At 47.0% G+C, this 26,006-nt stretch overlaps 1 protein-coding gene across 1 annotated transcript in view; it reads right to left on the bottom strand.

Annotated features, from left to right (window-relative positions):
• The window catches only part of PLCH2 (phospholipase C eta 2), a 179,796-nt gene that overhangs the window by 131,916 nt on the left and 21,874 nt on the right, over positions 1–26,006 (bottom strand). Inside the window, exon 5 of the mRNA XM_060259046.1 lies at positions 21,498–21,627. Within this exon, the coding sequence (XP_060115029.1) occupies positions 21,498–21,627 (130 nt within the window). The remainder of the gene's footprint in view (positions 1–21,497; positions 21,628–26,006) is intronic.

Below are 26,006 nucleotides of genomic sequence, written 5' to 3'. Positions count from 1 at the left end.
GGCTGGGCAGAGGCTGCCTTGTTTGAGCGAGGGAAGGACGAAGCAAAGTCAGGGTCAGCGCGAGTGGGGATGGGGATGGGGTGCCCCCATGGCGAGATGGCACCCTAGGCCACCACCTACCGCGTCGAGTCCCACGCGCTGGCCCTGCTAGACTGGGCCATCCATGTCATAGCGTAAAGTTATTTAATGGAACGGTTGATCTTATACGGGTCCTGTTTATATTTCTTACAGAGCAGCTGCATGTCAGGTTCAAAGAATTCCATCATATGATTTACCCAGAGAAGCAGCTATGGAGAAGGTGGGGGAGGGGAGCCATGTACGGGTATTTTGCATATATGGACACACAGCTGCACATTCACGTCTGAGTCCAGGCGTATTCCTCTTCCACCACAAGCTGCAGTGGATGGTCAGAAAGTCTAGCTTATTTATATACTGCCTTTCCATTAGTTCCCCAAGGTAGTACAAAATAATAAGATCAATAAAAAGCTAAGAGGTATAATAAAAATCAGTTTAAAATCCAGCTAAGAAACCTAGAGTGCAGCAGCATTGCTGAAGCTAAGCATAGATATGTCTGTTTAACTTACTTAGTATGGTTTTATCTCATTCTTCCTCTGGGGAGCTCATAAGAACGTAAGAGAAGCCACGTTGGATCAGGTCCATGGTCAATCCAGTCCAACACTCTGCGTCATACAGTGGCTGAGGCCCAGGTGCCGTCAGGAGGTCCACCAGTGGGGCCAGAACTCCAGAAACCCTCCCACTGTGCCCCCCCCACAAGCACCAAGAATACAGAGCATCACTGCCCCAGACAGTGTTCCATCTATACATTGTGGCTAACAGCCACTGATGGATCTCTGCTCCATATGCTTGTCCAATCCCCTCCTGAAACTGGCTGCGCTGGTAGCTGCCACCACTTCCTGCGGCTGTGAATTCTACATGGGTGAAAAGCAATGTTCCCTCTAAGCTGCAGAGTCTTGTGAGCAAAAATTCTACTTTGTGAGCTACTGGCATTAAAGTTGTGCGCTACTGACATTAAAGTTACGAACTACTGCATCAATTACTGTGCTCTGGGGTCATCCTTCCTGAGCTAAGACAAAAAACGTGTGAGCTGGTGGCTAAAAATCTGCAAGCTAGCTCACGCTAACTCAGCTTAGAGGCAACACTGGCGAAGAGGTACTTCTTTGGGCGAAAAGGTAGTTCCTTTAATTTGTTCTAAGCTTACTGCTCACTAATTTCATTGAGTGCCCACAAGTTCTTGTACTGTGAGAAATGGAGAAAAGGACTTCTTTCTCTACCTTCTCTATCCCATGCCTGGAGCAGCATATGGTTTTTTCCCTCTCCTGCTGTGCCCTGCCTGGGTTGGAAGAAGTTCTGGGACTCCTGTGAGGAATGGCCTGAGTTCCAGCATAAAAAAATTGAATGGGTAAATAAAACCAGACTTGAACTCACAAAGCTTTCAAGGTTAGTCTGGTCTAATCGGCAGCCACTCTCGGGGATCTCGGGCAGAGGTCTTCCAGGTCACCTTCTACCCGATCCCTTGATGTGGATTGAACCGGGGACCTTTTGCATACAAAGCAGGTGCTCTATCACTAAGCTCACCCTTTAACTGAAAACCAGGGAGACTAATGAAAGGTGAAGAAGGGATGTGGGGGCTCTGTAGTAGAGTCTCTTCTTGGCATCTAGAAGGTACGAGGTTCAATCCTCAGCGTCTCCAGTTAAGAAGAAGATGATATTGGATTTATATCCCACCCTATACTCTGAATAAAGAGCCCTGTGGTGCAGAGTGTTAAAGCTGCAGTACTGCAGTCCTAAGCTTTGCTCACGACCTGAGTTCGATCCCTGACGGAAGCTGGGTGTTCAGGTAGCCAGCTTGAGGTTGACTCAACCTTCCATCCTTCCAAGGTCGGTAAAATGAGTACCCAGCTAGCTGGCGGGAAAGCACAGATGACTGGGGATGGCAATGGCAAACCACCCCATAAAAAGTCTGCCGTGAAAACATTGTGAAAGCAATGTCACCCCAGTGTCGGAAATGACTGGTGCTTGCACAGGAGACCTTTCCTTTCCTTTTCTATACTCTGAATCTCAGAGATTCAGATCAGTCACAATATCCTATATCTTCTTCCCCCACAACAGACACCCTGTGAGGTAAATGGGGCTGAGAGAGCTCTTGCAGCAGCTGCCCTTTCAAGGACAACTCCTGCAAGAGCGATGGCTGACCCAAGGACATTCCAGCAGGTGTAAGTGGAGGAGTGGGAAATCAAACCCTGTTCTCCCAGATAAGAGTCAGCACACTTAACCACTACACCAAACTGGCTCTCAGGTTGTAGGTGATGTGAAAGACCTCTGAGTGAGACCCTGGAGAGCTGCTGCCAGTCTGAGTAGACAATACTGACTTTGATGGACCCAAAGGTCTAATTCAGTATATGGCAGCTTCATGTGTTCCTGTAGAGCTTGAGCATATGATATGATAGGATATTATTTGGTTTATATCCTATCTTGCTTCCATGAGGGAATGGAAGGCAGCATTCTTGAGGTTTCTTAGGAGTTCTCCCCTCCAAAATGCCAACCAGATGCATAATTGCTGAGCTTCAATAAGACTTACATTTCTGACCACACCTTAGTGTACATCTCCAAAAAGGCAAAAACAGGGAGACAATAGAGGCAGTTCTGTCCCCCCCCCCCCCCCCCAGTAACAAGTACCCTCAAATTAGGAGAAGCCATAGGTTATTGGAACAGTGTATGCAGTTTAGGAGACTGAACCAATCTGCAGGAAATGAAGCTTTTGTATAACAAGTGATGAAACCTAAATTTATTTGCAAGAGCGTATGTCAGGCTGGAAATGACATCTTTTGCTCTAGAACCCAAACGCTTAATCCCGCAATTGTCTGAGCTGGCTGTGGCCGTTCAGTGGCAAGGGAGAAATCACTCTTTGCATACTCAGAGGCTGGACTTTGGCCTTCCAGACAGATTGAGAGGCTGTCACCCCTGGCTGCAGTGACGCTCAAGCTCGCACAAACAGTCGTAAATTGTCTTCGGCCTACTGTATAAAAGGCTGCAGGATCCTTTTATCTCAGTTCAGCTTTATCCCATCACTAATTAAAAAGAAGCCCATTCATCGACTTCAGATGTAAGTCGGCTCACTTCATGAAAGAAAGAACATCTCTCCATTATGGCATTTCCCAGCCATCCTTTGATGTTTCAGCCGGGATTGGCGCTATTGTAATGAGAAGCAGGTTTCTTGGCAGAGTCTCAGACCCCGTGCTTAATCAAACTCCATTATGATCACAGAACGCAAGGGGTTCGGGTTTGCCAATCTGAAACGCCACACAAATCAATGGGGCATTAGCAGATTTTCTCCCCGCTTCCTACGACAGCGTTTAGCTACTTCTGATGAGCATTTCCCTCCCTCCCCCCCTTCTGACTGATCATTGATCCACCAGCTCTGATTGCAAAACATCCGATTCTGTTTTCACTTTTGCCATTATGCAAAGGTTCACACTCCATTAGCATCTGCCGGTGTTTAATGGCAAAACAGCTCCAACATGCTAAAGCTTTCTGATGTCCCCTGAAACACACAAAGAGCTCTCACTTATGTAACTAATAAGCATCATTAAACACAAGAGCTTCCTGTTGCCCCTTCTCCTCCCCCCTTGCCAATTTTCTCTCATTTACAAAATTAAAGCGACTTGCTGCTTTGTTGACTAATGCGTTCCAAACCTGGAGAGGAGCTGGGAAGCTAGACTGAAATCTCCACCGTTGTTCCTTAATGCCCACGCGTTGACCCAATTAGGAGTTGTCATGATCCTGGGCCTAGGGAGGCCTGTAGGCTCCAGAGAAGCCTGCCTAGGAGTTACAAAAAAGCATACATTTCCCAGGATCCCTTCTGTCCCTCTGATTGGGTGCCAAGGTTTTGGAGGGAAACTGGCCCAGAGAAGGGTGAGGTCTGGGAGGAGAACACAAAAGGGCCAAGCCCAGGCAGGGTGTGTTCTTTCCCTGGAAGGCTGAGCTGGAATCAGGCTGTAGCCTGGAGAGCTTGCAGCAGGGGTAAGGTCCCTTACCCAAGGGAGTGAGTGTTGGTTATTAGAGTAGGGACTGTATAGATAAACGCGTCAGGGCTTTTGTTTTTTTGCACCAACCTTTACTGTATATATATTTCATTCTTTTACCCACATTATTTCAGCACTGTAAATAAACTGTTGTTGTTATACTCCTTGGGTCCTCACGTCTCCTTGGTCACAGTTAAGAGATATTTCTTAATAAGGAAGATACAGGGGTGGTTGGGTCTCAGGGCCCTCCATACAGACTCTTGCCAGTGTGGTGGCAGCCAGTAGAAGGCCCTGCTAGATCCCTGCTGTGTGACAGGGATGCTTACAATCCTAATGAATATTTTCCACCAAATTCTGGAGTACTTGGCCTTGTTTCCAAAGAGGAACCTACGCATCTAGAACCCATCTTTGTGCAAATGCAAGTTTCTCCCCAAGATTTGGAATTCTGAGCTACTCGGTCTCATTTCTAAAGAGGAGCAAATGCATCTAGAACCTGCCATTGTGCCAATGCAAATTTTGCCCTGGCTTTTGGAATTGTGGTCTTATTTCCAAAGAGCAGGGTTGGGTCTGGTTATATTTGGATGGAAGATCACCAAGGAAGACCAAGATTATTATGCAAAGACAGGCAAGGGCAGACTACCTCTGTATCTCTCTCACCTTGAAAACCTTATGGGTTCACCACAGGTTAGCTCTGATTTGATGGCAGATCAGATCAGCTTCCATGGCATGAGTTCGACCCTCGGTGGAAGCTGGGTTTTCAGGTAGCCAGCTCAAGGTTGACTCAGACTTCCATCCTTTCGAGGTCGGTAAAATGAGCAACCAGCTTGCTGGGGGGAAAGTGTATGACTAGGGAAGGCAATGGCAAACCATCCCGTAAAAAACGACTGGTGCTTGCACAGGGGTCCTTTCCTTTTCCTTTCCTATACCACATAGAACTGAACGTGGGACCTTTTCCACAGAACAACCACAAAGAGTGGGGGAAAGAAACTAAACCAAACAAACAAAAACCTCCAAAGGAAGTTTAGAGTACTAGTAAGGGGCCAAAAGTTAAAAACGTCAATAATTATAGACAAAAGTACACGTGTTTATTACAAAAACATATTTAAAAACTATACATGACCCGGTGTGTTTCGGCCTGCAGAGGCCTTCTTCAGAGGTCAAATAGTACAAATTACAACACACAACAAACTCCCTGCTGTAAAGCAATAAACAATTAATGTAGGACCCAAAACAGAATGTTCCAACCTGGAAATGAATGATACTCACAAAAATTTGGAAGACCACAAATGTATGCAAGCAGCAATTGCATGTACTGGAAACAGTAATATTGCCAATATATACCTTCCAGTTTAGGTCTTAAGAGTACAAGTAAAATGCTCAGAATGTAGAATAAAGATCAGATGTTTGAGAGCCACAAGACATGAACATCAAATGTTTGAAAGCAGGCAGGCAGGCAGGCAGGCAGGAAGGAAGGAAGGAAGGAAAATGGAGATGGAGAGGTGGAAAGAAAGCAACTTTAAATGCATTTTCCAAACCACCAGCTGGCTTGGTTTGGAGAAGTGATTTAAAGAGACAAATGCTTTCTCCAAGCCAGCTGATGAGGTGGTGGAGACTTTGAGAACCTCACAAGATGTGTGAAAGAGCCATATGTGGCTCCTGAGCCATAGTTCAGCCGCCCCTGAGCTAAATACAATTGTGGCCTTCCATATTTTTTGTGCGTGTGTTGCATTGATGTTTTTTTTTAACTTTTGGCCTCTTACTAGAACTCTAAACCTTTCCCACAGGAAACAGATGCTCCACTACTGAGCCCAGGCTCCTCCCTAACACAAACGGATGTCTCCAGTCTCATGTACTACAAAACTGATATCAAGGATCATGCAGAGATGGAGAATCTCGAGGAGAAACCTTCCATTGACAGTTCTTTGGATCATCTCAATCGGTGCCTTTCCCTGTCTCAAGGCGCCCTCCGAACATGAAAACAGACCAGAAAAAATTCTCTCACTGCTGAGGGAGCAGAAGCCTGAGACCCATCAGGGAAGGTCCTGAAAAGGAGGGTGAAGGAGAAAGGGGGAAAGCAAACGAACAAAAATATACACAATAAAGCCAAAATGCAACAGTAAAGGAGTGTCATGGCTTTTAGAAAAAATATCAGCTTATGATAAAATTTCTGTTTTAGTTCACCCTGTGCATTCCGTGCATTCTATAAGCTGAGCCTCTTTTGAATGTGTCAGTATGTATTTTCTATGTAAAGGTAAAGGTAGTCCCCTGTGCAAACACCAGTCTTTTCCAACTCTGGAGTGATGTTGCTTTCACAACGTTTTCATGCAGACTTTTTAACGGGGTGGTTTGCCATTGCCTTCCCCAGTCATCTACACTTTCCCCCCAGCAAGCTGGGTACTCATTTTACTGACCTCAGAAGGATGGAAGGCTGAGTCAACCTTGAGTTGGCTACCTGAACCCAGCTTCTGCCGGGCTCAAACTCAGGTCATGAGCAGAGCTTAGGACTGCAGTACTGCAGCTTTACCACTCTGTGCCATGGGGCAGAGTTTATTCTGCAGCTTTTTATATTGATCATATTGTATCTACTTCTTGAACTTTGCCTGTCTGAATCTGATCCTAGGATAATGGTATAGATGAGTTCTTATAGGTTTTTGTCTGGGGGGAGAGGGGATTTAAAGGGTTAAGATTTTGTGAATATTTGACTGCACTTGCATATCGGGTTTTTTTAAGTTTAATTTTAAAAAGAGAATGAAAAAAGGGGAGGGTCCTTCTAAGTCGATAAATGTGAAATACAGTGACTTGCAGGTATAATGGGGAAAAAATAAGTCGTTCATCCAGAACTGACAGAACTCCCCCAACCCAAGGCAAAGGGTAATTTCAGCACAGCTTCGGCAGTTCGCTTTGCAGCTTGCTTTTCTGAAGTTTCAATTAAAATCCAAGTGGCTGTTTTTGAGAAGAGTGAGAAAAGTCAAGCACCAAAGCACTATGGGATTAAGATCTCCACTCCAAGGCCCGGCACTTCAATTGCTTTCTCTGCCAAAACACTGAGATGCTCTTGGAGCCGAGAGGTCCGAATTAATTCAGATGTGCTTATGATGTCCAAGGTAAGACAGTAGAACAGCAGTTCTATGTCGGCAGTCTTTGCACCCCTGGGATTAATATTTACTCATCATTCACAGTGCATTTGGTGGGCTTCACCAAGTGGAGCTCTTCCAGTTTGGTGTAGTGGTTAAGTGTGCGGATCTTATTTGCTAGAACCCGGTTTGATTCCTCACTCCTCCACTTACAGATGCTGAAGTGGCCTTGGGTCAGTCATAGCTCTGGCAGAGGTTGTCCTTGAAAGGGTAGCTGCTGTGAGAGCCCTCTGAGCCCCACCCACCTCACAGAGTGTCTGTTGTGGGGGGAGAAGATATAGGAGATTGTACACTGCTCTGAGTCTCTGATTCAGAGAGAAGGGTGGGGTATAAATCTGCAGTCTTCTTCTTCCATAGCTTGCAAAGATGGTGCCATTTGCACTTCTTGCGTGCTTCACAATTTGGGGCAGCAGCTGAGAAGGCTGTGGGCTGCCTAGCATCCCGCATGCAGCTGTCCTGTGGGTAAGGCTATGGCAGCTGCTGCTGCAGCAATCAGACCTTCAGACAATCTACAGCCTCAACCGCCTTTTCTGGGTAGTGCCTTTATTTTGCTCACTGGCTCCCATGGTAGCAGAAGTGGGACGCTGATACCTCATTTTGAATCCATGAATGCACCGAGACATTTACACACTGTGGAGTTGAGGGGGTTGTCGGAGAGTTTCTTCTGTCTACCCTATTTCTTGCCCGTCAAGGTGAGCTGTCAGTAGCATGCTGATCAGCACATCTCTGTGACAGACGAATCTACAGTTCCCATTATAGATTGGGTACATACGCTTACAGACCCAAATCTTTCTTTATTCCCGACCTTTCGCCTCTACCATACAACAGCAGTTTCCAAGACATTGGCAGATTTCCCTGGAGAATTCTAAGTTACAATAATGAATCAGCACCATGGACAGCAGCATAGAAGCATCACAAACTACATTCTAAGGACCACTGTCAAGTTCCAACAAGAACAGATCAAAGGGCTGCCAAAGTTAGGCCACTGATCCATATAAATCCAATCCAATCACCTCTGGCCAGCATCGGTTCCCCAAATGTCTCAGGTGAGAAAGATCTTTCCCAGCACCTGCGATCCTTTGAGCTGCAAACGCCAGGAGGAGAAAAGAGCAAGAGACCAGGAGCACCTTAGACTAAAAAAAATATTGTAGAACAAAAGTAGGAGTCAAGTTCACCTTTAAGACCAACAAAGTTTTATTCAGAATGCAAGTTTTTGTGTTCATGCGTGCTTCTTCAGACGAGAAATCGGATACAGTGAGCAGAGCGACATACCTATATAGTGGTTTAGAATGCAAAATGGTATAAATTTAAAATCCAATGACAGAATAGTAAAATTAACAAATTGAGCAAACCTTTGATCTGGGTAGCATGAGCGTGAGAAACGAATAAAACAGTAACACGTCAAAATGTGAGAATGTCTCTATTGTTTATAAGCCAGGGTCAAAATGAGGACATTTCTTTCTCAGAAGTTTTTCCCATCCAACTAATTTACCTTCTTCTGAGACTTACATTCTGAATAAAACTTGGTTGGTCTTAAAGGTGAAACTTGACTCCTACATTGTTCTACTGCTTCAGACCAACACGGCTGCCTCACTTGGATCTAAAAAATATTGTGGAAGGGCATGAACGTTTGTGAGTCATTGCTCACTTGTGAAAGCTCCTCCCCTGCCACAAATTCCGCTAGTCTTTAAGGTGCTACTGGACTCTTGCTCTTCCCCTGAAGAAGTGAGCAGTGACTCATGAAAGCTCCTTCCCGCCACAAATTTTGTTAGCCTTTAAAGTGCTCCTGGATGCCAGCTCTTTCCTGCTGCTACAGGCAAACGTATCTAACCATCTTGATGCCAAGAGGTTTAACCTTTCCATTCATAGAGTCCTGCCACCACAACTTTTGCTCCTCATTTTCACTCATACATTCTTTTACAATTCATGACTGGCAGCTGAGCATGCAAAACAGATCAGTCAAAAAGCTCCTTTTGCACACCTGTTCCAGCCTCCTTCAGATGATACTGCCTTGGGCAAAGAGCCAGCCATTCTGAAGGGTCTTGAAATACTCATGCTTGATTACCAGAAATAGGTCTGAAGCCAGAGTGGACAGGATGACAGGCTACAGGTGAGACTACCAATTTTGAATGCTCCTTAGGGTAATAAAGAAATGTATCGCAGCATGTAGAAAGCTAATAAAACAAGTAGGCTTAGAATCATAGAGTTGGAAGGGACCTCCAAGGTCATCTAGTCCAACCCCCTGCACAATGCGGGAAACTCACAGATATCTCCTCCCACACACCCCTAGTGACACTTGCTCCATGGCCAGCTTAGATAGAACCTTTCTGCTGGACGTGCTATGTTGGAGCAGTAAATAGGGGAAAGCCTTCAAGAACAACAGCCCGCATCTGGGGACTGCAGCAATCCAATCCACTCCACTCTACCACATCCGAATTCTACTACTTTATCGTGCTACATGCGTAGATGAGCAGAACAAACCAAGGGGGAGAACTCATGGTAGATACAGATGGGAAGAAACCAAGACCCGTAACCACCACATGAAAAGCAATAGAAAGTGTACACCGATTCTTGAGTGAATAGTCTCGTAATAAGTGTATCTACCAGTTTCACATCCGATACAAAAGACTCAATATACGTTTTACAACGGTCAATATCAGAACCACATGTGTATGTATATGTATGTATGTGTGTGTATACACAGAAAGAGAGAGACATTGTAAAGTGGTCCACTGCTGCATTTCATCAGGCAGCCACTGCTATAAAAGCAGTTAGTCAGCTGCCAAGAGCTGACTCAACTAAAAGTCAACATCGTAAGTCGAGAATATTCAGAATCGGTGTACATTTTCTACTGATTTTCTTGTGGTGGTTACGGGTCTTGGTTTAGTCATCATCTGGCCAGATGAAAGAAGATCTATTCTTGCCTTAGAAATTATAATTGCCAGCCTCTTTCTCGTTGTCCAAGTGTAACTTTTATGCTTTTACCTAACGATTAAGCTTCTTTGCCACCAATTGTCTTTTACTTGGGAATGAAGGCTTCACCTCCTTTTGAGGTAGCCTCAGGGGTGGAATTTTAGCAGAAGCCCCTTTGCCTATTAGGCCACACCCCTGATGTAGCCAATCCTCTAAGAGCTTACAAAAAAGAGCTTTGTAAGCTCTTGGAGGATTGGCTACATCAGGGTTGGGTGGCCTAATATGCAAAGGAGCTCCTGCTAGAATTCCACCCCTGGGTAGCCTAGTCATCTCTTTGGCCTGACCTGGACAGCCAAAGCTAGTCCCATCTTGTCAGCTCTTAGAAGCTAAGCGAGGTCAGCTCTGATTAGTACTTGGATAGAAGACCACCAAGGAATTTCAGGGTTGCTGTACACAGACAAGGCATGGTAAACCACCTCTGTTCATCTCTTGCCTTGAAAACCCCGTAATTCAGCTGCGAGTTAGTGCTTTCCACCACTAATAATCTCTTGTGTATCTGTACATGCTAGGCTTTTTAATTTTTGAAGAGTCCTGCAGTAACCCTCCCTGAATCATTTTTCCCAAAAATCTAGATGCAGATTATTCTTTTATGTTTTACACTTGTTTTTTTTCCAGCTGGTTTAAGGCATCGGAGTTTTTTTAATTATTAAAATGTACATGGAATGCCTTTTAAAAGGTCCCTTTCTGCTTCCCAGAACTGTGAACAGTCTCACATAGTGCTCTGTTCTTTTGGTTTCCCTCAGGGCCTTTTTTGGTAGAAAAAGCCCAGCAGGAACTCATTTGCTTATTAGGCCACACCCCTGATGCCACCATTGTTTCGCACAACATTTTTTGTAGAAAAAGCCCAGCAGAGTTTATTACACTACCTGATGAAAGACAGGCATAGCATTACTTGGCTCTCTACATTTACCCACAAACTACAAAAACTTGGTATTGAGGTGGACACTCTTTTCTTATGTGACGAATTATATATCTTAAGAACAATCCAACTAAGGCTTATGGATCACGAATACCAAAAAGTGTTCCCCTCACATTCCCCTGTTTGCTCTGCAGCGAATCTAGGTATACCCCAAAGACATGGGAAGATACCCCATTATTTTTTTACTTTAGACTTCCCATTCCATTGTTAGACTTTTACTTTGGCAGGTTTAAATGCCTTCCCATCAACAGTTCTCTATGGTAGGTTTAGAGAGATACCTCTCCAAAACAGATTATGGCCATGTGAATTAGGAGTCCTTGATTCTATATCCCATATTATTTTAGAATGTCCTCTCCTGGCCTCACAACGTAGACAATTTTTAGCTGAATATCTCCAACGCAATGTATTTACTAAAAGGAAAATTCTATCCCACCTTTTAGAAGATGTTAATCCCCATATTACTACATGTGTTGCGAATTTCTTAGTAGAAGCCTATAAAATTAAATCTAGGCATACTAACATATTTTAATTGCTGGGTGTCTACTCTTGATTAGTATTACTGGCTGCTATTTTAATTGATTGTTTATGTATTGTTCTTACTATATTTCAGATCTTTGTACCCACTTTTGATTGCGAATCATTATTGCTCTTATGCCAATAAAGGTCTGAACTCTGAACGTTGACTAATTTGCATATTAAGCCACACACCCCTGACACCAAGTCAGCCGGAACTGCGTTCCTGTGTGTTCCTGCTAAAAAAAAGCCCTGGTTTCCCTCCATAACGCAAACCAGAAGACCTCTCCTTTTGCAAATCAATGGCATTCAAAAGGATCCTCTTCTCTATTCTAGGTACCAGTGGCTTTCTTGAAAACCTAGTCTCCCTCACCTTCACTCCACTTTTCTTTTGAGACCTTTTCTTTTGAGACACCAAAGATTTTCAGTTTATGAGAAGAAGAAGAGGAGGAGGAGATTTTCTCGCACTTACAGAATCTCAAAGTGACTTACAATCGCCTTCCTTTCCTCTCCCCACAACAGGCACCTTGTGAGCTAGGTGGGGCTGAGAGAGCTCTGAGAGAACTGCGACTGGCCCAAGGTCACCCAGCAGGCTCCACATGGAGGAGTCAGGATCAAACCCAGTTCTCCAGATTACACAGCATGACACAGTGCTGACTCAATTTATGAGACCTGGTTAAACTCATCTATGTGACCGGATTTGTCAGTAAATGTGCCACTTATGTGTATGTGCTGTCGGTAGCATCCACCGTATTGCTACATGCTGAGAACTCAATGAAGCTATCTTACACTAAGTCAGGTCATTGGTCTCCTCTGACTGGCAGATGCTTTCCAGGGTCTCAGGCCGAGGTTTTCTGCATTGCCTGATCCTTTTAATTGGGGATGCAGCAGACTGAACCTGGGGTATCCTTCATGCAAAGCAGATGCTCTACCACTGAAAAGAGGCTTTCCCCATCCCACTGGACTGAACTGAAGATCCCCGGCTGCAGTACATAAAGTATTACCTATTTAGTTTTTTTTAGAAAACTGTACTAGAGGCCAAACTAGACGTTCGCTTTTTTAAAAGGGTGGGGTCCAGGTTCCCTGCAGCCACACAGGAGCTGCAGGGAACAGCTATTAAAAAAATAAAGCAGTGCCTCTTCGGGCTCGGAATGCTGCTGCTATTCTCTGTGCTGAAACAGCTCAGAAAGGCAGGAGCTATTTCCCTGTTTTTGCTGCTCCACATGCTCCAAGCGGAGCAAAAAAAGGGGAACTAGCCCCGCCAGTGCTGCTTCAACATGGAACATGGCTGGGGGGGAGGCAGGAGCTCTTCCACCCCCTGCAATGGTGTTCTGAGCCCAAACGGGCTCTTTTTAAATTTTTAATAACCATGTCCCATGATGGCAGTGGGGAACCCGAGTTAGGTCCGGGTAACCCAGAACCTGGACCCAGCTCCTTACAAAAGCGAATGCCTAGTTTGGCTCTAACAGACAGCTTTGTAGAGCACAAAGGCAAAATGGGTGCCGGGAGGCAGACCTGTCCCCCAACTCGGATCAACCTGCGATGTTGGTAGCGAAAGGTGGGCCAGCAGCAGGGTGGCCCCAGGGCACTTCACCACAGGCAAGGGTTGGCCCTAGAAAGAAAAGGGACACAGCTTTCCCCCAGCAGGCTCAAGATAACAAGTTTAAATTTTCCCCTGTCAGGGTCAGTTGGGTGGACAGCAGGCGAAGGTCGGGGGGGGGCAGGACAACTGCAGGAAAGAAGTCCAAGAACAGACTTGCGCACCCCATTTGCAATACGATTTAGAATGTTTCTAAGCAGTGGATGAAAAGCAAACTCTTTTTAAATTATAGCTCCCGAGCGCTGCTAGTCGTTTGCAATCAAATGGTGATTCAAGCAGAATTACACGTCAGTCGCTCGAAACCACCAAAGACTGATGCAAGAAAAACGGAGCTGGGAACAAAGTGGAATAAATACTCATTTTTGGAGCCAAGCACCCTTAGAATTTTTTTTTTTAAATTAATCTCTTTTTCATTCCACTGAATGGTCGGTACTAATTGAAATCAATTCAGAATCTGTCTTTCAGCCCTGCGCCTGTACTTAAAAGGCATCGCCTGCTTGGCATGCTTCTTTCATTTTTTTTTGTTTTCATTAATTCTCTGTCTGGCCTGGCGCAAACAAGAGGTGGCTAATTATTTGAAGGGTTCCCATATATTAATTTATTTTTTTACTTCTTTAGCTCCGTTGCTTCCTTCTACTACTAATTCCCTGGAAGTCAAAGCACAGCACACTTCCACACTGTCAATATGGGCCATCCGGCCGTCAGTGTGTAGGAAACAATCAAAACTTACAATGTTCCTGTATTCTCCTGCCTTCCGTGGGTTACCATAAGATTCACTAGCCAGGAGAATATACTGGCAAATCCTAGCTAGATATGCTTTGGAAATTGCCATCCAAATTTCTCCCTCAATCTTGGAATTTCAAATGACCCAGCCTGATTTTCAAAGTGGAACCAACACATTAGACATCTTGTATTAGACATCTTGCATTGTTCCATTTTTTAATTTCCAAATTTCGTGCAGAACACTATACATGTAGATTACACTACAACCTTCATTACTCCTTCTGTCTTACAAACATGCATATGCACATTAATCAACTATGATTCAGGAACACATGTTATCTTCATAGGTGTTTCACCAAACCCTACATGATGGACATGTGTCTATCAGCAAAACATGATGCAACACATATCTCGATGAAGGAGCAGAGTTATTTTTATTCCCTACTTTTTGCTGCCATAAAGAGTTCCAAAATGGCTTGCAATTGCCTTCCTTTCCTCTCTCCACAACAGGCCCCTTGTGTGGTGGGTGGGGCTGAGAGAGTTCTGAGAAAACTGTGACTGGCCCAAGGTCATCCAGCAGGTTCATGGGGAGCAAGAAGAGTTGGTTTTTATACCCCACTTTTCTCTGTCTTAAGAAATCTCGCCTTCCTTTCTTCTCACCACAACAAGCACCTTGTGAGGTAGGTGGGGCTGAGAGAGTTTGGAGAGAACTGTGACTGTCCCAGTATGACTGGCATCATATGGAGGAGTGGAGAATCAAACCCAGCTCTCCAGATTAGAGTCTGCCGCTCTTAACCACTACATTGGCTTTTGATACAGCCATGCATATCATAGCATCAAGAATGCAGTTTTACAGCTACTGATTTTTATTGTTTCTTTTCCTGCTTTGCTACTGCTGTTTCTCATGTGATGTTGACTACTGAAGCTTTCAGATTGGTCCCTTATTAGCTTTTGAAAACATTTGTTCTGCATGCTGTTGCAAAGTGGCTTCAGGTACCATTTCTCTAGGACAACGGTGGGACATGCTTTATTTAAATAAAGATAGGAAAAAGTAGATTCCTCCCTGTTCTTTCTAGTTCCCCTTTCCCTCACATGCATGAACGTGTGCATAACACTTATAATTTTGTGTAGACGTAATCTGCTTTTTCTCCTTGATATACCACAGGGATGTCAACTCGATTGATCTGAGCATATAAGCACTGGAAACTGAGTTTATGTTTTTTTTGAAAGGAAACAATTTTTGTAATGTAGTTATGGGGTGTATGTGTGTGCAGGAGTATTATTCCTGTTTTTTGGGAGGAGGGGGAATATGAAGGAGCAGCAAGTGGAAGGAAAAAGAGCACGCGCCAATTCCAAAATCAATTTTAGAAAGTCTCCACATTCACTCAAGATTCAGGATAGTGGAACAAGCTTTGAAAGAAATTCTGGAACAACAAAGGAAAGGAATGGTTGGCAGTTTTATCGATTGTCCCTTTTACTTCCTAGTTTCTCGCTCAATATTTATTATTTTCCAAATTATCAAGATGGAAGCTCCTATTTAGATTCAGATGTGTGGAGAGACAAGCGAGTTTATGTGTGTATTTTGGAAATAACTGCTAACTCATGCATTGATAAGACTACCATCTCTCATATTAGTCCCTACGTCTCACGCACCGGCAATTGTTTTAAACTTCTGAGCAGTTGAAATGTTTATAAAGACTCCCTAACACCCCAGCGTCCAAAGCAATGGCTAGACAGGACTCATTTCAATCTAACAGAGCCAGCATGTAATTCATCTCAAACTCATTTCAGTTTATCTGGTTTATTCTGATTTGGGGACGGAGAGGATAAATTGGCAAAACCATTATTTTCCTATCAAAATCTAGCTCGGACTTCGTAAACATATATAGACGCCTCAGCAAAACTGAGAGCTTCACGCTGCCAAGCACCAATTTAATTTTCAGCTTCAATACAGATCGTCATGGATTCACAAGTACATTTCTATGGAGGGAAAATATATTCCCTTTACCAAATATCGAGAAAGTCCTATTCTATAGAATTAGCCTTAATCTGGAACACACGTAGAGTAATAATCGATAGACCCAGCTTGCTGGCTTAGCTATTCAATTCTTGTTCCTCTCTTTGTTGTTGTTGTTTGGGAGGAAGGAACACCGAGGAAAACAGGGCCGTTTTTGATTCTCAGAGTTTAATGGTTTTATATTTAGTTTTCTGTGTTGCTGCCTCAACGCAGTTGACATTTGCTGGGGCAGCAAAAAAAAAGGGGGGAGAGAGAATAAGAAAGCCAGCTTTATTAAGTATGATCGACCCGTGACAGAGATTAAGTTCCGTCTTCAGATCCTAGTGGCCTCATAATTCAGGCCGGATGACAAAAAGGAGCGGAGGCTGCCAGAGGCAGGAGAAGGGAGCCCGTGGGGCTCTTAATGTCCACAGCCAACAGAGGCTTCTGAAGCTGAGCCCATTTTTCATAGGCCGTGTTGGCAGGTTACTCGCCCGCATTGGTTTTGAAAGAGGCCTCCAGCCAGGTTCTGTGTGCGCAGAGTTCCTTCCTGGCGGGAGGTGGGAAATGACACAGCTGAAATGATCTCCCCAGGTTATACGTGTGAGCCAGAACATCTGCGTGCTTCAGCTGTGTGTGTCTACAGAGATGGACGGTCCCAGGTAAGTCACGGTCCTTTTTGGGATGCCCTCTTCCCATGTTGGTAGTGCAAGGTGTTAGGGTTGTCCTTCTTCAAGATTCAGCCCTAGGGTTGCCAGGTCCGGTTGGGAAATATCTGGGGATTTGGGGGCTGGAGCCTAAAGAGGGTGGGGTTGGGGAGGGGGGACTTCGATGGAACACAGTGCCAGAGAACCCACTAATTCCAGGAGCTCTCCAGCCACGACCTGGAGGTTGGCAACTCTACTCAGCCTCCTCCTCTGGGAGTGGAATCTTCAAGTTTGGGGTCATCTTCTTGGCACTGCACATGCCTCTTGAGGTCCACTGAGGCCTAGGGCCAGTGCGTGGCCCACCTTGTTACACATGTGCAGTCACTGGGGCATATCTTCAGCCCTTGGTAGCCCAATGGGAGTGATTTTCAAGTACGTCTTAACTCCAAAGAGCCCTCACCCTCTTCTAAACTACTCTGCTAAGGTATGCTTTATTCAGCCGGTCTACGGCCCTAAAAAAGTACCAAATTGACTGACTCACAGATTGATTGGGATGCCAGCAGCCTCAAGGTGGGACCCAGGGTTCTCCCAGAATTACGGCTCATCTCCCGACTACAGAGATCGGTTCCCCTGGAAACAATGGATGTTTGGAGAGGTGGACTCTATGGCACCATACCTCACTGAGGTCCCTGTCCTCCCTAGGCTCCACTCTCCCAAATCTCCAGAAGTTTCCCAACCTGGAGATGGCAACTGTAACCCCCCCCCCTCTGCTGCTAGTGGCTGGGGGGGGGGGGATCTGGCAACCCTGTTGATTGAGCTGCGATTCCAGGAGCTCTCCAGGACCCACCTGGAGGATGACAACTCTGAAGGCAGGTGAGAAAGCAGTTTTAAGTGGCATTTGTGGGAAGCAGGTCAAGGGAAGGGGCCTGGTGGTCTCTGCCTCCCCCCCACCATTTGACTCGTGATAGGAAGACGGCAGGGAGGAGGTGAGCCAGCCAGGTGAGACAGAAAGGGCTTCCCGTTTGCTTCATTGCTTTCTTCTAAGTTGCAGAACAATTAGCCCCCAAGTGGGATCTTTTTGTTGTTGTTCCGTCACACAGTCGGGTCCGACTCTTTGTGACCCCATGGACAAACTCACGCCAGGCCCTCCTGTCTTCCACCATCCTCCGAAGTCTGCTCAAATTCATGTTAGTTACATCAGCAACGCTGTCCAGGCATCTCATCTTCTGCCATCCCCTTCTTCTTTTGCCTTCTGTCTTTCCCAGCCCAGGGTCTTCTCCAGTGAGTGCTCCCTTCTCATTTGGTGGCCAAAGTATTTGAGCTTCAGCTTCAGCATCTGGCCTTCCAGGGAACAGTCAGGGTTGATTTCCCTTAGGACTGACTGATTTGATCTTCTTGCAGTCCAAGGGACTCTCAAGAGTCTTCTCCAGCACCACAGCTCAAAAGGGATCTTAGACACCATTAAGTGGGATCTCAGACACCATTAAGCGATTGTGCCATCTATTTAACCATTCCTTCAGTAATGCTTTTTTCCCTCTTGCTCTCTGGCATGCAATATTCCAGCTGCCACCATTCACGTAGTTTACCGTTTCTCCGCAAAGGAAGCAGAAGCCAACCGGGTCTTGCATCCCCAAATCTCATCCGTTGTCAGCCAAACGGCTCCCTGAGTCTGTTTGTTTGTTGTGCCAGATGTTCCCGCTGCCTACAGGATGATCCCTCCCACCTGGCGCTTTGCATCTGCTTTTTTTTTCCTTTCTGCAGCTGACAGCAGATGCCAAAAAGCCTTCCCTGAAGGGCCTTGAGAGCCCAGCCAAATGTAGCTATATCCTCAGCAGATCTACAATAGGAAGACATGCTCAAGTGGAGCATGGAAGAGTGACTTGCAGCTGCTGGGAAAGGGAGGGAGAGGCTGAAGGGGAGCGGCGAAGCCACACAAACTGGCACAGTCTTGGATACACGAGCGAGCGGCAAATGGTTGTTTAACTGTCACCTGTCGGCAGGGCTCATTTTATAGCAGGAACTCCACTGCATATTAGGCCACACCCCGCTGATGTAGCCAGTCCTCCAAGAGCTTACAATAGGCCCTGTAAGAAGAGCCCTGTAGGATCTTGGAGTATTGGCTACATCAGGAGGGTGTGGCCTAATATGCAGAGGAGTCCCTGCTACAAAATGAGCCCTGCCTGTCGCTGATAGCGTTCCCCAGGGCTTTTTTGGTAGAAAAAGCCCAGTAGGTACTCATTTAGGCCACACCCCCTGGTGTCACCATTGTTTCACACTGGACTTTTTTTTGTAGGAAAAGCCCGAGCATAGCTCATTTACATATTAAGCCACATCCCCTGATGCTAAGCTGCGTTCCGGAGCGTTCCTGCTAAAAATAAATTAATAAAAGCCCTGACTTTTGCACTCCATGCAGATGACAGAGGGGGGATTGTCATTTAAGAGAAATCTCCACCCGCTTCCAGCCTCAACATGCACAAACACACAGCCCCTCACTTCCAGGATCCAGCACATCGCTGCGAATGAGAGCAGCCTTGAGAAGGGAGGCAAAAAAAGAATCCCTTCACTCCTTGGCACATCAGTCAACACCAAAGACCCTTCCGGATTCTGCTGATGCCAGGCGATAGCTTGAAAAGTGAGAGGCAGTCGCTCTCCTACCACAAAGCCACCCCTGACTGAATCCCCAGTAGCATCGCAAAGCACGCAAGATTTTTGACGAGTGCCGCGTTTCGCTGATGTCGCTTTAATCTTTCTTTCTCCCCTATACGGTTATAAAATAGGTCAGGGCCAAATGCAGAAGAAAGTGTCGGGGAAGCGCCGGTTTGCCTGACGAGTGGATTGCCCACACACGCATACACAAAATAGACACTGTCACAACAGGCACCATTTGTAAAGGCAACAGAACTTCAAATGTGCTTGCAGTCCTCATGTTCCCATCATGGATAGGCAACGTACCAGGGCTGAGGCAACAGTCTAGAAACTCAGATGCAAGTCCCCTCCCCCCTTTATCTCACTACAAACTATCCCATGCATAGGGCTTCCCGGAGAAACAGGATAAGCCCAGCAGAACACACCTGGATGTAAACACAGAGATGGAGTTCAGTGCTTGGACTGAAGGACTGAGAAAGAAGAAGAAAAAGAATTGCAGTTTTATACCCCACCCTTCTCCCTGAATCAGAGACTCAGAGCGGCTTACAATCTCCTAGATCTCCTCCACCCACAACAGACACCCTGTGAGGTGGGTGGTGCTGAGAGGGCTCTCACAGCAGCTGCCCTTTCAAGGACAACCTCTGCCAGAGCTATGGCTGACCCGAGGCCATTCCAGCAGGTGCAAGTGGAGGAGTGGGGAATCAAACCTGGTTCTCCCAGATAAGAGTCCATGCACTTGACCACTACACCAAACTGGCTCTCTGTCCTAGCCTGAGCAGCTTTGGAAAGTCTTGACAAGACTTCCCGCTTATGTTTGGGTATGGAGCTCAAAGTTGGGGTAGAAATTCAGTCCACAAGAGCTGAGCAAGGCTCTTCCCCCCACCCATCAAGTCACAGCTGACCCCTTGGGGGTTTTCAAGGCAAGAGGCGCTCAGGGGTAGTTTGCCATTGCCTGTCTCCACATCGCGATCCTGGTTTTCCTTGTTGGTCTCCCATCCAAATTCTAGGCAGGGCTGACCCTGCTTAGTTTTTGAGATCTGATAAGATCAGGCTAGCCTGGGTTACCCAGGTCAGGACATTCCATAGGTCATTAATTCATAGGGTTGCCATGTGCTAGAGGTGACCTGGCAGCTCGCAGCGCACACACAAATCAGAAATCTTCCTGTTTTTCTGAGTGCTGATTTTGTTACCTGGGCCCAGGTGTCCAGGATCAAAATGACAATACTTCTTAACAAATAGTGCAAGCTTTAGAAACTCTCCTAGGTTTCCCCCTGTTGGTCTAAGAAGCGCAAGCTAGAGCAGAGGTGGCGAAATTTGCTTAACATAGAATAAACATCAGATGTTTGAGAGCCGTAAGATAGGAACGTCACACGTTTGAGAGACACAAGACAAGGAAGGGAGGGAGGGAAAGAAGGGAGGGAAGGAGGGAGGGAGGAAAGGAAGGAAGGAAGGAAGGAAGGAAGGAAGGAAGGAAGGAAGGAAGGAAGGAAGGAAGGAAGGAAGGAAGGAAGGAAGGAAGGAAGGAAGGAAGGAAGGAAGGAAGGAAGGAAGGAAGGAAGGAAGGAAGGAAAATAGTTGGGGGGAGGGAGAGGTGAAAAGAAGGCAACTTTGACTTTAAATGCATTTTCCTAACTGCTGGCTGGCTTGGCTTGGAGAAGTGATTTAAAAAGACAAATGCTCTCTCCAAGCTGGCCGATAGGGAAGTGGAGCTTCAAGAGCCACATAATACGTGTGAAAGAGCCACATGTGGCTGTCAAGCCACAACATGGCCACCCTTGACCTAGGGTATTATTCATCCTAGGTCTACATATGCCTCAGAATGAGGTAGGAATGACCCAGTAGACTCCTGAGATAGTAGACCAGACTACCTGCCGTAGGCAGAAGATATCATTTTTTTTTTATCTTGCAAGTAAAAACTTTCTCTGCGAGAAAAACGGCAGCACATTGAAAGATTCTAGGCCTGCACTTCACCTGCTGGGCTGGTTTTCTGCTTGCAAGGAGCGTTTAACAGACAGAAGCGTTAAAAGAAGTGACTCCACTGCTTGAACTTCTCAGCATTTCACAGCAGGCAAGACTGTGCAGCAGTTCTAGAAACTAACCAGACTCAACAGGGAGCACTGCTTTATAGAAAAACATGAAACCGACAGCATCTGGTGTTAGGAACAGTGCCTGGAAATGCATGACACGGACCCACGGGGAGAAGGGAGCAGGAAAGCAAGCTGTCTGGGATTGCTTTCTACCACGGTTGGTCATCCTGGAATGCCGCCTGCCGCCTTCTCATTAAGACACGGCCTGCGCCTCACCTTGAACATCTGCTTGACCTTCTGCCGGGGCAGGTTGACGTTCAGTTTGTGCATCAGCTGGAGAACTTCGTTGATGCTCAGGCTGCCATCGCCGTTTTTATCTGCCTCGTCGAAGGTTTGCTTCAACCACATGTAGGGGGAGTCAAGGAAAGGAGAGAGAAAAACAGGTTGCTTACCTGTAACTGATGATCTTCGAGTGGTCATCTGTGCAGTCACACACATGGGGTCTTGCCGCAGGCAACGGATCCGTACCTCGGAGCTCCAATAGCTCGTTTATAACGTCTTTTGGCGCGCTTTCCTCCCGCCCTGGGGAGCAGGCAGCGACTGCGCATGCCTGGAGCGGGGGGAGAGCGCCTATTCCACTCAGTTTCTTCCAGCCGCCACTGGCAGAGAGACTAAAAAGGTAAGACAAGAAGTACCAAAAGCCAGCAGCGGGGAAGGCTGGGTGGGCGTGTGTGACTGCACAGATGACCACTCGAAGATCATCAGTTACAGGTAAGCAACCTGTTTATCTTCTTCGTGGTCTCTGTGCAGTCCCACACATGGGTGACTAGCCAGCTAAGTGTCCTGGAGGAGGGTGCTGGAGAAGAAAAAGGTTAGTCACATGGCCTAAGGCAAAGATTGTATGACATAGAGACATAAGCGGATACACTCACCCCATTTCAGTGAAAGATGGATCTGAGGACCGCTTGGCCGAAGGAGGCGTCACGTCTTGCACGAACGTCCAACGCATAATGGGAGACGAACGTGGAGGGAGAGGACCACGATGCAGCAGCACAGATGTCCTCTAGGGAGACGCCGTGCAAAAAAGCCGAAGACGTCGAGACCGCTCTGGTAGAGTGAGCCTTAAGGCCTTCGGGCAGAGGCTGCTTAGCCAGTTCGTAGCACAGCCTAATGGCGCTAACTACCCATTTAGATAGTCTCTGGGTAGAGATTTTGAGTCCCCTGCAGGGGTTTCCGTATGCCACAAATAGATTAGGGTCCTTACGGAAAGGCCGTGTACGATCAAGGTAGAAGGATAAAGCCCTTCTTGCATCCAGCGAATGCAGGGCCCGTTGTCCGTGATCTGTTGGGTTTGGAAAAAAGGTCGGCAGAGAGGTCGCAGTCGATAAGTGGAACTGGGAGACAACCTTAGGAAGGAACGCAGGGTCCGGTCTGAGGACAACCTTTTCCTTGTGAAAAATGGTGTAGGGAGGGTCGTGGCGGAAGGCGCATAAGTCACTTGCCCGTTTTCCAGAGGTAAGGGCAATCAGCAATGCTGTCTTCCAGGAGAGGAGACTGAGGTCTATGGTAGCCATAGGTTCAAATGGTGCTTTCATAAGCGAGGAAAGAACTAGGGATAAACTCCAAGTTGGGACAAGGGGTTTAACGGGTGGATTGAGGTGCAACATGCCCTTGAGAAAAGACTTGGACAAGGAATGAGAAAAAACTGTTTTGCCGTCTACCGGGTTGTGGAACGCAGAGATGGCAGAGAGATGAACTTTCAAGGATGAGTAACAGAGTCCTGATTTCTGTAGGGAAAGTAAATACTCCAGGATCATATTGAGAGGTACTGATTCTGGGAGTAGATGGTTAGCAGTCGCGAATGAACAGAAGCGTTTCCATTTCCTTTGGTACGAAAGCCTTGTGGAGGGCTTCCTAGCGTTTAGAATAACGTGGGCTACCTCTGCGGAGAGGTGGGAGGTCGAATTCTCCAGGCCGTTAGGGCCAGTACTTGAGGATTGTGGTGCAATATCTGACCATTGGCTTGGGACAAGAGGTCGCTCACGAGAGGAAGGCGACGGTAGGTGTGATGAGATAACTGGAGAAGTCTCGTAAACCATGGTTGCCGTGGCCACCAGGGGGCTACCAGGATGCAGTCCGTGCCGTCTCGTGTGATCTTCGTCAGAACCCGAGTCAGTAGGGGGGTTGGTGGGAAGATGTAGTGGAGGGGGCCCGTCCATCTGTGTAGGAAGGCGTCGTTCTCCCTTCTGGAGAAATAGCGTGGGCATTTGGCATTGTCCCGTGAAGCAAAGGCATCCACCATGGGTGTTCCGAAGCATCTGAAAATGCGTCGGAGGTAGGTTGGATTGAGGGACCACTCGTGGTCGTCCAGACGAAACCTGCTCAGAGAGTCGGCCAGAACATTGTCTACGCCTGGGAGGTGAACGGCGGTCAAATGGATGTTGTGCTCCAGACACCATTCCCAGAGCACGATGGCTATACGGCAAAGTCTGAGAGACTTGGTTCCCCCTTGCTTGTTGATGTAATAGACAGTTGCCATGTTGTCCGTTGAGATCTGGACATGGCTCCCGTTGATCAGGGGAAGAAAGGATAAGAGGGCCCTGTGTACGGCAATCAGTTCTAAGCAGTTTATGTGCATGGCCCTCTCGGAGGGCGTCCAAAGGCCTCTGACGGTCTTGTCCTGTAAGTGGGCTCCCCATCCCCACTTTGAGGCATCTGTTGTCACAACAGCTACTGGAGGCATCGGTAGGAACGGCATGCCCGCGAGAAGATTGCTGGGTACCGTCCACCAGGTAAGGGATGAGAGAGCTCTCTGGGGAACCGTGAGTAGGGTGCTCTGCGGTTGCAACAGAGGATGGTAGGCTCTCACAAACCAGAGCTGTAGATGTCGCATCCGTAGCTTGGCAAAGTGGATGACAGAAGTCGTGGCGGCCATGAGGCCCAGCAGGCGTTGTATTGTGAATGCAGACTGGCAGGGCTGTCGTTGAATTGACCTGGCTAAGGTGATGATGGTGATTGCTCGATCCTCTGGAAGGAAAGCACGGTGAAGAGAGGTGCGAAGGAGAGCTCCTATAAACTTGATGTCCTGCGTGGGCTCGAGATGGGATTTGGATGTGTTCACACGAAGGCCCAGGGAATCGAGGAGGGAGAGCGTTGTGCTGATATTGGTCTGCAAACGATGCTGAGTCGGTGCTATGAGAAGCCAGTCGTCTATATATGGGAAGACTGTGATGTCTCGGAGTCTGAGAGCCGCTGCCACCACCGCCATACACTTGGTGAATACCCTTGGTGCGGTGGAGAGGCCAAAGGGCAGGGATACGTACTGGAAGTGGTCTTGCCCCATAGCGAATCTTAAATACTTCCGATGATGAGGTCGGATAGTCACGTGGAAGTAAGCGTCCTGAAGATCTAGGGAAGCCATCCAGGAGTTCCTGGGAATAAGAGGCAGGATGGTGTGTAGGGAGATCATTCTGAACTTCCTGCATTCGATGAAATTGTTCAGCTTCCGAAGATCTAGGATAGGGCGCTTTCCTCCATCGCGTTTGGGGACCAGGAAGTATCTTGAGTAGAATCCCGTGCCTCGATGTTGAGGAGGAACGGGTTCTATGGCATTCTTCTGGAGCAAGTCCAGAATTTCCTGCTGCAAGAGAGCAGATGGAGGTGTGGCTATGAAGTGGTGGTGGTGTGGTGGCGAAACGAACTCTATTGCGTAACCTAGACGCACGATGGTGAGGACCCAAGAGTCGGTGGTGATGGAACTCCAACTCGGGTAAAAAGGGGATAGTCTGGTATGCCTGATGGGGGAGTCAAAGAGACTGCTTGCCTGTCTGAGATTGTTTCTTAGAAGGTTGGGCCCGTGGCCTCTGATGAAAAGGTTGCTTTGGGAGAGGTTTCCTTTTCCAGAAATCTTGAGACTTGGGAGACCGCTGGCGGCGTTGGAAGGATGGCTTCCACGGTCTCTGCCTATTAGAGGGCAGTGAGGTTGGTTGTGTGACACCAAGTCGTTTGGCTCTTTTGCGGCCGTCATCGACGGATGCAAGGACCTCGTCCGTGGACGCATGGAAGAGTCCCAGACCGTCGAAGGGAAGGTCTTCTATACGCTGTTTGATGTCCGGCTGCAAGTTGGTAGAGCGCAGCCAGGCGTGGCGACGTAAAGCCACCGAAGTTGCAAAAATTCGAGAAGAACAGGAGACCGCATGGCGGATAGAGTTGATTTGTTGTTTATTGACACGGGAGAGCTCAGAGACGAGAGACGACACAGTCTTCTGAGATGAGTCAGGCATGGATGCAATATGAGGGGTAATCTGGTTAGCCAAGTTGAAGGAGTAAGCCGCAAAGTAGGCTAAATAATTGTTCAACTTGGAGTTGGTTGAAGAAAAACTGTAGATTTTCTTAGCCAGAGTGTCCAATTTTCGACCCTCCCGGTCCGGAGGAACGGGGTGGCGAGATTGTTTGGTCTTGGTGGCGGAATGAACCACGACAGAGTTGGGTGCCGGGTGAGATGCGAGGAATTTGCAGTCAGCTACGTGCACCCTATAAAGAGAATCCAGGCGGCGAGAAAGTGTAGGGATCGAAGCCGGCTTCTCCCAGGCTTCCTGGAGGCCTTCAAGGTGTACAGGGAGCATAGGAAGCGTGGAGCTATCTGGAAAATCTGCGCGGACTAGGTCGTGGACCACGTCCGAAACTTTTGGTGAGTCGGAGGACATAGGGATGTTTAGTGCGGAAGCCATGGTTGTAATGAGATTCAGGTAGGCCTTAGAACTGTCGGATGGTGAAAGCCTAGGA

This window comes from Heteronotia binoei, chromosome 18 (assembly GCF_032191835.1).
Source record: "Heteronotia binoei isolate CCM8104 ecotype False Entrance Well chromosome 18, APGP_CSIRO_Hbin_v1, whole genome shotgun sequence".
NCBI classification, from domain to species: domain Eukaryota; kingdom Metazoa; phylum Chordata; class Lepidosauria; order Squamata; family Gekkonidae; genus Heteronotia; species Heteronotia binoei.
The sequence above is the reverse complement of the archived record's forward strand: the minus strand, read 5'-3'. Positions and strand labels throughout refer to the sequence as shown.